Source organism: Echiichthys vipera, assembly GCF_963691815.1.
Source record: "Echiichthys vipera genome assembly, chromosome: 7".
NCBI classification, from domain to species: domain Eukaryota; kingdom Metazoa; phylum Chordata; class Actinopteri; order Perciformes; family Trachinidae; genus Echiichthys; species Echiichthys vipera.
Genome location: NC_139832.1, coordinates 632025 through 643905, shown reverse-complemented (window position 1 = coordinate 643905; position 11881 = coordinate 632025). Strand labels below are relative to the sequence as shown.

At 44.3% G+C, this 11881-nt stretch overlaps 1 protein-coding gene across 2 annotated transcripts; it reads right to left on the bottom strand.

The window, feature by feature from the left end:
- Positions 1–1069: 1069 nt before the first annotated feature.
- Positions 1070–10911, bottom strand: LOC310949825 (protein FAM3C-like). Of its 2 annotated transcripts, none has more exons than XM_083917386.1 (10): positions 10846–10911; positions 10193–10231; positions 8954–9046; positions 5953–6006; positions 5051–5159; positions 4202–4260; positions 3586–3636; positions 3295–3379; positions 3026–3152; positions 1070–1550 (listed from the first exon to the last, which is right to left on the bottom strand). In XM_083917386.1, the coding sequence occupies exons 1-10, from the start codon at positions 10862–10864 to the stop codon at positions 1461–1463; spliced, it is 726 nt and encodes a 241-aa protein (XP_083773512.1). In that variant the 5' UTR covers positions 10865–10911; the 3' UTR covers positions 1070–1460. The 2 variants fall into 2 exon arrangements, with proteins under 2 accessions (XP_083773512.1, XP_083773513.1); XM_083917387.1 differs by having other exon boundaries at positions 5051–5156.
- Positions 10912–11881: the final 970 nt, after the last annotated feature.

Here is an 11881-nt window from a genome sequence, read left to right as displayed (position 1 = left end):
CATAAATGATCATATAAAATAAGAGGGGCCCGGACCAGAACACTGTTTTAACCTCCTTCCCTCCTTTAAACATGAACTTTATTCTTCATGGATTTATCTCCTGGGATTCTGAGGATCACATTTGCTTCTTTGTTTTCTGCTCATTCGCTTCATTGTGGTTTGTTTTGTTGTTGTTTTGTTACATATTCAATAAAGACTAATACAACTTCAGTGGAATATGTCGGATTCTTGTGTTGCCAGCTGCTGTTTGTATATGAAACACAAATAAAAGTTCCAACTATTTTACTTTCAGACATTAAGATTTCACTCAAAGTTTCTAAATTGCCGTGAAAGTTCAAACCGCAGCAGTGGAATTAAGTCTTCAATCCATCAAATCCTCAAACACGGAGGACAGCAGAGGCGCCCGTCTGACTCAAACTCAGCAAACACAGAAATCTCAGGAATGGACTCTGAGCACATTTACATGTCTGTCAAACTGGATCCACAAGGTCCTCAACACTCTGCACTCAGGTGCAAAATACCAGGACCATGTTACAAAACCAGCACAAACGATGCAAAATGACTAAAAATAGATACAAAACCAGCACAAAAAGATGCAAAATGACTAAAAATAGATGCAAACCCAGCACAAAAAGATGCCAAATGACTAAAAATAGATGCAAAACCACCACAAAAAGATGAACAACATCTAACAACATACACTAAACCAGAACAACAGGATGCCAAACCACTGAAAGATTTGTAAACCACACACTGGGCGTAACAGGTGCAGAGCTGCTTTGTGTGCTGCACCTTGTTTGACATCAGGAGCAACAAAAGGTGTGTTTGTTTCAGGCTTTAGTCACAAAGTTTAACAGCTGCAGGACGATCAAACACAAGTTCACCTGATGATCAAACACAGAGCTAACGTCCGGCTGCAGTTTGATTAAACATCAGCTGATCACTCTTCCTTGACATTTGACACAAATCTGAAGTTTAAACAAGTCAAATGCTGTGGATTCATCATGCGATCACTTGACACATGTGTAATTATTAAAGATGCGTCAGTAAGAGAAAACAAACAATCACAGATTTAATAAAAACCAAAGCAGTGTTTATTTTACAGAGTGCAGGGAAACGAAACAGAAACACGAGCCCAGAGAGAGAACAGGAAGAGGTGAACGTTAAACAGGAAGAGGTGAAGGACTGGAGGTGGAAGTGGAGCGACTCTTCTTCTGCTCCGTGAGGAATCAAACATGTGATGTTTGTCCTGTCTGTAACACACACACACGCACGCACGCACGCACGCACGCACGCACACACACACACACACACACACACACACACACACACACACACACACACACACACACACACACACACACACACACACACACACACACACACACACACACACACACACACACACACACACACACACACACACACACACACACACACACACACACACACACACAGGCTCACTCCAGGTATCGGGGGATGCATCCCTGCAGCTCGATGAGCTCGGGCCACATGTCGTATTTGTTGGTTTTGGGGTCGTTCTTCACCGTCTGAAACAAACAGAAGCAGAAGACGTCGTGAGAGGATTTTACATTTAAGATCAAGTTCCAACGACTTTATTGATCCCAAAGGGAAATTCAGTTCAGCATCCACAGCCTAGACGAACGTCACACCCTTTCAAAATAAGATTTACCATCTGAAACAAAACAGAACCAGGGTCCGAACATGTGAAGGATCAGGATCAGCGCTGTGCTCAGTTAGAAAGAGGTCAAAGGTCAATGATGATGTTTTTAAAACCTCTGTTCAAACAACGGGAACACGAGGCTCGGACAGGAAGTCTTATTTTGAAAGGGTGTGACGTCACGACTGAACAGAGGGACAGACCACAGCAGTGTGTCACAGAGAAAAACAATAGACTGGGCATCGAGTTCAAACCCACAGACTTTATAAAAACAGACGTAGCGTCTCCGTCAGCTCCGCTCTCTCACTGGATCCAGTCGCCTACAGGAGCCGCCATCTTGACTTTGACTCCGCCTCATTTCCTCTGACCATAAAAGGGCATGTATGTGACGTCGGGGGGAGGGGCATACGTCCATCTGGCTGACGTTCACAGAATTAAACACATTAGCTCACATTAGCTCCAGCGCCCGGGAGCTAGGCTAACAGCACAGGTTAGCAGCTAAAGGGAGCTAGGCTAACAGCACAGGTTAGCAGCTAAAGGGAGCTATGCTAACAGCACAGGTTAGCAGCTAAAGGGAGCTAGGCTAACGGCACAGGTTAGCAGATAAAGGCAGTGGGAGTCCCGTGTCTCTGGAGCAGATTACAGCGGCTCCACATTAGCATTAGCCACATTAGCTCCAGCGGCTCCAGGAGTGAAGAGCAGCAGCGTTTCTGATTTACACTGATGTTCAACACAGTCCCACGCTCACAGACTGGAAAACACCCACAATCCTCCGCTGCTCTACACTAGCATTAGCATTAGTGTCAGAGACAGTAGGCTGGATTCAAAGCTATTTAATTAGCATAACAGAGCTAACGCTAACACGGTGTGTTCCTAAACCCTCTTGTTACCATGGAAACTCCACCACACGAACGACCACAGTCCAGGCCCAGATGACGGAGTTAGCATGCTAATGTTAGCATGCTAATTATGCTGATCCTGACAACTAGCCTCCGAGGAGAAGTGAGGGCCAGAGGCTAGCTGTCACTCAAGAGGCCACGCCCCTAATTATTCATAAACTCAGCGTTGTCATGGAGATCTGAGCTAAACACACAGACCAGAATGTCCTTTGGTCCTTAAACAGGTTTAATGAAGCTGTGTAAACATGTTTAACATGAAACCCATGGACACTCAGAGAACTGACGCTGACCCAGCTTCCTGATTGGAGCAGGGCGTCCCTGTGGGCGGGGCTTGGTCAGAATAAAGAGAGAAACGGTGTCACCCTCTCTTCTTAGATTAGATTAGATTAGATTAGATTAGATTAGATTAGATGAGGTGGAATAAAGAGAGTAAAGATGGCGTCACCCTCTCGAAGTTGCTCTTCACTGCGGCTCCTTTGCCTCCGACGAACACCCAGCTGTCCCTGAAGCCCAGCGAGGACACGGACGAGCTGCCCAGGCTCGAGACCAGCGCCTTCACCTCCTCGTTCAGCCTGAGACACACACACACACACACACGCGTTATTAAAGACGCTTTATTAAATATGATTTATTAAAATAATAATATTTAAAATAATAATAAAATAATAATAAAATGTAAACATGTCTAAGTTGTGGAGGAGCAGAGACGTTTACTTTGTCGACGCGTCGTCGTAGGACGCCATCAGGACCACGGAGCCCGGCTCCACCCCCGCCAGCATCTCCTGAAACGGCTTCACGTCTGAGGCAGAGACACAAGGCCGTTAGATGGCGGCCATCTTTAAACGGCGTCCATCTTTAATTGGCGAACTTCTTTAAATGGCGGCCACCTTTAAATGGCAGCCATCTTTAAATGTCGGCCATCTTTAAATGGCGTCCACCTTTAAATGGCGGCCACCTTTAAATGGCGTCCAGAGCCACAGAAGAGACTGCTAAAGTTGTACGCACCTCCGCTGTACATGTCAAAGTGACCCGTCTTTATCACGTCTCCAGATTTCCCTGAGAAGGAGAGAGACTTTAGAGACACGTCCGTCCAGGAGACAAGGAGACAAGGAGACACAGAGGAGACAAGGAGACATAGAGGAGACAAGGAGAGGAGACAAGGAGACAAAGAGGAGACAGAGACACAGAGGAGACAAGGAGAGGAGACAAGGAGACAGAAGAGGAGACAAGGAGAGGAGACAAGGAGACAGAAGAGGAGACAAGGAGACACAGAGGAGTCAAGGAGACACAGAGGAGACAAAGAAGACACAGAGGAGTCAAGGAGACACAGAGGAGACAAAGGAGACACAGAGGAGTCAAGGAGACACAGAGGAGACAAAGGAGACACAGAGGAGTCAAGGAGACACAGAGGAGACAAAGGAGACACAGAGGAGTCAAGGAGACACAGAGGAGACAAAGGAGACACAGAGGAGTCAAGGAGACACAGAGGAGACAAGGAGACACAGAGGAGTCAAGGAGACACAGAGGAGTCAAGGAGACACAGAGGAGACAAAGGAGAGGAGACAAAGGAGACAAGCAGAGGACAGAGGAGACAAGGAGAGGACAGAGGAGACAAACTCACCGTTTATTATAACCATGTTTATTCCCGCACCAGCGTTGTTCAGCACCGACCCAAGAATCCTGAGGAGACACAGAAGACATCCAGGACCAGGACCAGGACCAGGACCAGGACCAGGACCAGGACCAGGACCAGGACCAGGACCAGGACCAGGACCAAGACCAGGAGGACCAGGGGGACCAGGACCAGGAGGACCAGGAGGACCAGGGGGACCAGGAGGACCAGGGAGACCAGGAGGACCAGGGGGACCAGGGGGACTAGGACCAGGAGGACCAGGAGGACCAGGGGGACCAGGAGGACCAGGGGGACCAGGAGGAACCCATCAGGACCAGGGGGACCAGGAGGAAACCAGGTGGACCAGGAGGAAACCAGGTGGACCAGGAGGACCAGGGGGACTAGGACCAGGAGGACCAGGAGGACCAGGGGGACCAGGAGGACCAGGGGGTCCAGGAGGACCAGGGGGACCAGGAGGACCAGGGGGTCCAGGGGAAAACCAGGGGGACCAGGGGGAAACCAGGTGGACCAGGGGGAAACCAGGTGGACCAGGAGGAAACCAGGAGGACCAGGAGGAAACCAGGAGGACCAGGGGGACCAGGGGAAAACCATCAGGACCAGGGGGACCAGGAGGAAACCAGGAGGACCAGGGGGACCAGGAGGACCAGGGGGACCGGGGGGACCGGGGGGACCATAAAGATCTGTATATGTGGGATCTGGTCTACTGGGCTTCATGTTAAATAAAAACCACATGTTGAACCCTCTCTGCGATTGGCCCCGCCCACACGTGACCTCAGAGGAAGTGCTTGGGTGGAGACAGGAAGTGTTTGCGGGGGAGGGTGAGGGGGGAACACCTACAGCTGGTTCTGGAGGCAGATCTTCGGGGGGATGATGTTGGCGGCTCCGCTCTGAATGTAGAAGCTGAAGGAGTCCTGGGGGCAGTCTCTCAGGACCACACAGGTCCCTGCTGCAGAGACACAGGGGTTAGCCCCGCCCCCCCGTCAGCACAACAACAACAACAACAACAACAACAACCACAGCAACAACAACAACAACAACAGCAACAACAACAACAACAACAACAGCAACAACAACAGCAACAACAACAACAACCACAACAACAACAACCACAACAACAACAACAACCACAACAACAACAACAACCACAACAACAACAACCACAACAACAACAACAACCACAACAACAACCACAACAACAACAACAACAACAACCACAGCAACAACAATGACAACAACAACGACAACAACCACAACCACCACAACAACAACAACAACAACAACCACAACAACAACAACCACAAAAACAACAACCACAACAACAACAACCACAACAACCACAACAACAACGACAACAACAACGACAACAACGACAACAACAACAACCTCAACAACAACAACAACCTCAACAACAACAACAACAACCACAACACCAACAGCAACAACAACAGCAACAACAACAACAGTAACAACAACAACAACAACAACCACAACAACCACAACAACAACAGCAACAACAACAACCACAACAACAACAACAACAACAACCACAACAACAACAACAACCACAACACCAGCAACAACAACAACAACAACAACAACAACAACAACAACAACAACCACAACAACAACAACCACAACAACAACAACAACAACCACAACAACAACAACCACAACAACAACAACAACAACAACAACAACAATAATAAACATAAACATGAACGCTGCGGTCGGGCTCTGACCTCGAGGCGGTTTCTTGGTGACTTCAGGAGCTTCATAAAAACGCCGCAAATCCTCTGCAGCAAAAGAAACACAATGATAGAATTATCACTTAACGGTCTCCTTTAGAGACTAAACTTAACAGTCTCCTTTAGTGACTAAACTTAACCGTCTCCTTTAGTGTCTGAACTTAACCGTCTCCTTTAGTGTCTAAACTTAACCGTCTCCTTTAGTGTCTAAACTTAACCGTCTCCTTTAGTGTCTAAACTTAACCGTCTCCTTTAGTGACTAAACTTAACCGTCTCCTTTAGAGACTAAACTTAACCGTCTCCTTTAGAGACTAAACTTAACCGTCTCCTTTAGTGACTAAACTTAACCGTCTCCTTTAGTCGTCTAAACTTAACCGTCTCCTTTAGAGACTAAACTTAACCGTCTCCTTTAATGACTAAACTTAACGGTCTCCTTTAGTGACTAAACTTAACCGTCTCCTTTAGTGTCTAAACTTAACCGTCTGCTTTAGAGACTAAACTTAACCGTCTCCTTTAGTGACTAAACTTAACCGTCTCCTTTAGAGACTAAACTTAACCGTCTCCTTTAGAGACTGAACTTAACCGTCTCCTTTAGTGGTCTAAACTTAACCGTCTCCTTTAGAGACTAAACTTAACCGTCTCCTTTAGTGGTCTAAACTTAACCGTCTCCTTTAGTGGTCTAAACTTAACCGTCTCCTTTAGTCGTCTAAACTAAACCGTCTCCTTTAGTTGTCTAAACTTAACCGTCTCCTTTAGTGGTCTAAACTTAACCGTCTCCTTTAGTTGTCTAAACTTAACCGTCTCCTTTAGTGGTCTAAACTTAACCGTCTCCTTTAGTTGTCTTAACTTAACCGTCTCCTTTAGAGACTAAACTTAACCGTCTCCTTTAGTGGTCTAAACTTAACCGTCTCCTTTAGTGGTCTAAACTTAACCGTCTCCTTTAGTCGTCTAAACTAAACCGTCTCCTTTAGTTGACTAAACTTAACCGTCTCCTTTAGTGGTCTAAACTTAACCGTCTCCTTTAGTTGTCTAAACTTAACGGTCTCCTTTAGTGACTAAACTTAACGGTCTCCTTTAGTGGTCTAAACTTAACCGTCTCCTTTAGTCGTCTTAACTTAACCGTCTCCTTTAGTTGTCTAAACTTAACCGTCTCCTTTAGAGACTAAACTTAACCGTCTCCTTTAGAGACTAAACTTAACCGTCTCCTTTAGAGTCTAAACTTAAGCGTCTCCTTTAGAGACTAAACTTAACCGTCTCCTTTAGAGTCTAAACTTAACCGTCTCCTTTAGTCGTCTAAACTAAACCGTCTCCTTTAGTTGTCTAAACTTAACCGTCTCCTTTAGTGGTCTAAACTTAACCGTCTCCTTTAGTTGTCTAAACTTAACGGTCTCCTTTAGTGGTCTAAACTTAACCGTCTCCTTTAGTTGTCTAAACTTGACCGTCTCCTTTAGTGACTAAACTTAACGGTCTCCTTTAGTGGTCTAAACTTAACCGTCTCCTTTAGTCGTCTTAACTTAACCGTCTCCTTTAGTTGTCTAAACTTAACCGTCTCCTTTAGAGACTAAACTTAACCGTCTCCTTTAGTCGTCTAAACTTAACCGTCTCCTTTAGTGGTCTAAACTTAACCGTCTCCTTTAGTGTCTAAATTTAACCGTCTCCTTTAGTGACTAAACTTAACCGTCTCCTTTAGTCGTCTAAACTTAACCGTCTCCTTTAGAGACTAAACTTAACCGTCTCCTTTAGAGTCTAAACTTAACCGTCTCCTTTAGTGGTCTAAACTTAACTGTCTCCTTCAGTGTCTAAACTTAACCGTCTCCTTTAGTCTACACTTAACCGTCTCCTTTAGTCGTCTAAACTTAACCGTCTCCTTTAGTGGTCTAAACTTAACCGTCTCCTTTAGTGACTAAACTTAACCGTCTCCTTTAGAGACTAAACTTAACCGTCTCCTTTAGTGACTAAACTTAACCGTCTCCTTAAGAGACTAAACTTAACCGTCCCCTTTAGAGACTAAACTTAACCGTCCCCTTTAGAGACTAAACTTAACCGTCTCCTTTAGTGACTAAACTTAACCGTCTCCTTTAGTGACTAAACTTAACCGTCTCCTTAAGAGACTAAACTTAACCGTCTCCTTTAGAGACTAAACTTAACCGTCCCCTTTAGAGACTAAACTTAACCGTCTCCTTTAGTGACTAAACTTAACCGTCTCCTTAAGAGACTAAACTTAACCGTCACCTTTAGAGACTAAACTTAACCGTCTCCTTTAGAGACTAAACTTAACCGTCTCCTTTAGTGTCTAAACTTAACCGTCTCCTTTAGTGTCTAAACTTAACCGTCTCCTTTAGTCGTCTTAACTTAACCGTCTCCTTTAGTTGTCTAAACTTAACCGTCTCCTTTAGTGGTCTAAACTTAACCGTCTCCTTTAGTGTCTAAACTTAACCGTCTCCTTTAGAGACTAAACTTAACCGTCTCCTTTAGTGTCTAAACTTAACCGTCTCCTTTAGAGACTAAACTTAACCGTCTCCTTTAGTGACTAAACTTAACCGTCTCCTTTAGGGACTAAACTTAACCGTCTCCTTTAGTGTCTAAACTTAACCGTCTCCTTTAGTGACTAAACTTAACCGTCTCCTTTAGAGACTAAACTTAACCGTCTCCTTTAGTCGTCTAAACTTAACCGTCTCCTTTAGAGACTAAACTTAACCGTCTCCTTTAGTGTCTAAACTTAACCGTCTCCTTTAGTGACTAAACTTAACCGTCTCCTTTAGTGTCTAAACTTAACCGTCTCCTTTAGAGACTAAACTTAACCGTCTCCTTTAGAGACTAAACTTAACCGTCTCCTTTAGAGACTAAACTTAACCGTCTCCTTTAGTCGTCTAAACTTAACCGTCTCCTTTAGAGACTAAACTTAACCGTCTCCTTTAGTGACTAAACTTAACTGTCTCCTTTAGTTGTCTAAACTTAACGGTCTCCTTTAGTGGTCCTAACTTAACGGTCTCACCTCGGAGGTCTTTGAAGGGGCTGCTGGACCGTTGCAGGATCAGTGTGAGCAGAAGAACCAGTGGCGTCGACAACAACAGCAGCTGCAGAACCTCTGCACAGACACACACAGGCAGAGCCTTTGGACCAGAACCGGCTGTTAGCTTTACACTTAGCCTGACTGTTAGCATGTCAGCTAGCCTGACTGTTAGCTTTTCAGTTAGCCTGACTGTTAGCTTTACACTTAGCCTGACTGTTAGCATGTCAGCTAGCCTGACTGTTAGCTTTTCACTTAGCCTGACTGTTAAACTGTCAGTTAGCCTGACTGTTAGCGTGTCAGCTAGCCTGACTGTTAGCTTTACACTTAGCCTGACTGTTAGCATGTCAGCTAGCCTGACTGTTAGCTTTACACTTAGCCTGACTGTTAGCATGTCAGCTAGCCTGACTGTTAGCTTTTCAGTTAGCCTGACTGTTAACTTTTCAGTTAGCCTGACTGTTAGCTTTTCAGTTAGCCTGACTGTTAACTTTTCACTTAGCCTGACTGTTAAACTGTAAGTTAGCCTGACTGTTAGCGTGTCAGCTAGGCTGACTGTTAGCATGTCAGATAGCCTGACTGTTAGCTTTTCACTTAGCCTGACTGTTAAACTGTCAGTTAGCCTGACTGTTAGCGTATCAGATAGCCTGACTGTTAGCGTGTCAGCTAGCCTGACTGTTAGCGTGTCAGCTAGCCTGACTGTTAGCGTGTCCGCTAGCCTGACTGTTAGCATGTCAGCTAGCCTGACCTTTAGTCGGCTAAACTTTAATCACGTTGTTTCTTTTCCTGTGTTTGAATTGTTTTTGTTGCTTCACTGTAAATTAACCAGGTCTGTCAATAATGAATAAGGATGTTACACACACACACACACACACACACACACACGCACACACACACACACACACACACACACACACACACACACACACACAGACACACACACACACACACACAGACACACACACACACACACACACACACACAGACACACACACACACACACACACACACACACACACTCACACACACAGACACACACACACACACACACACACACACACACACACACACACACACACACACACACACACACACACACAGACACACACACACACACACACACACACACACACACTCACACACACAGACACACACACACACACACACACACACACACACACACTCACACACACAGACACACACACACACACACACACACACACTTACTCCCTCTGTAGTTTTGTCTTCTTGCCATTATTGATTTTCCTGTTTGAAATAAAAACATATTTGACGTCATTTTAAACATTTAAATGTTTGTAATAATATAAATTTATCTGTTTATTATAAATACAAACATGTGTTTGAGATTAAATCATATCAACTTTATTCAATTCTTCTCTTTATATTTACGCTCAGAACAAACAGGATCAATAATACTTTAAATATATAAATATATATAATAATTATATATAATAATAATTTAAAGTAAGTTTATAATTATGAGGTGAAATGATCTTTTTTATATTTATGATCAGAACAAAAAGTTGATTTAAAACTTTATTTAAATATGAAACAAATATGTAATTAAAATAAAGATTTACCAATAATAATAAGCATGAATCAACATAATTCATAAACTCTATAAATAAAAACATTAGCGATGAGAAGTGAAGGCACTTCCGGTCGCTGCACCTGTGCAGGTGCGAGCTCTCAGCCAATCACAGCTCTTCACTCGTGTCTGGAAACATTGTTCAGCTGTAGATGAACATTTGCTCCGAGCACAAACTCAATAATACATCATAAATATTATATAATACACAATACATAATAAATAATAAATAATAAATGATAAATACTAAAGGAAGAAGAGTGAAACTCACCCACTCTGACCGTGAACATGCTCACAGCGCGTCCGTGAGGCGTTCACTGACCTGGAGCTGCAGGTGACAAACAGGTTGATCCTGTTTCGCCCCCTGAGCCAATCAGCTGCTCAGCTGCTGACAGCCAATCAGCGGCTCACCTGCTCACCTGCTGACAGCCAATCAGCTGCGGCCGCGGGGCCACAGTCCGCTGCAAACGTCACAACATCCAGAGTTATTTATAGACACAGAGAAAAAAGTGAGTTCAGCCCCGGAAATATGATCTTCAACCAAAACATGATTTTAATCTGCTTTTAAAAGTTATTAACTATAATAACTTCATCATAAAGGACTTTAGAGTGAGTTTAAACAGTGATGCGTTCACTTACCGCTGACTTTAGTGCGTTTAAACAGTGATGCGTTCACTTACCGTTGACTTTAGTGCGTTTAAACAGTGATGCGTTCACTTACCGCTGACTTTAGTGCGTTTAAACAGTGATGCGTTCACTTACCGCTGACTTTAGTGCGTTTAAACAGTGATGCGTTCACTTACCGTTGACTTTAGAGTGAGTTTAAACAGTGATGCGTTCACTTACCGCTGACTTTAGTGGATTTAAACAGTGATGCGTTCACTTACCGGTGACTTTAGTGCGTTTAAACAGTGATGCGTTCACTTACCGCTGACTTTAGTGCATTTAAACCGTGATGCGTTCACTTACCGTTGACTTTAGTGCATTTAAACCGTGATGTGTTCACTTACCGCTGACTTTAGTGCGTTTAAACAGTGATGCGTTCACTTACCGTTGACTTTAGTGGATTTAAACCGTGATGCGTTCACTTACCGTTGACTTTAGTGCGTTTAAACAGTGATGCGTTCACTTACTGTTGACTTTAGTGCGTTTAAACCGTGATGCGTTCACTTACTGTTGACTTTAGTGCCTTTAAACAGTGATGCGTTCACTTATCGCTGACTTTAGTGCGTTTAAACCGTGATGCGTTCACTTACTGTTGACTTTAGTGCCTTTAAACAGTGATGCGTTCACTTACCGTTGACTTT

What these genes read in the sequence shown, in the direction of transcription:
- LOC310949825 (XM_083917386.1), bottom strand. An exon ending in CACCAAGAAACCGCCTCGAG is followed by an intron (nt 5,160 to 5,952) that starts GTCAGAGCCCGA and finishes GTGTCTCTGCAG; the next exon opens with CAGGGACCTGTGTGGTCCTG. An exon ending in CTTTGACATGTACAGCGGAG is followed by an intron (nt 3,380 to 3,585) that starts GTGCGTACAACT and finishes TCTCTGCCTCAG; the next exon opens with ACGTGAAGCCGTTTCAGGAG.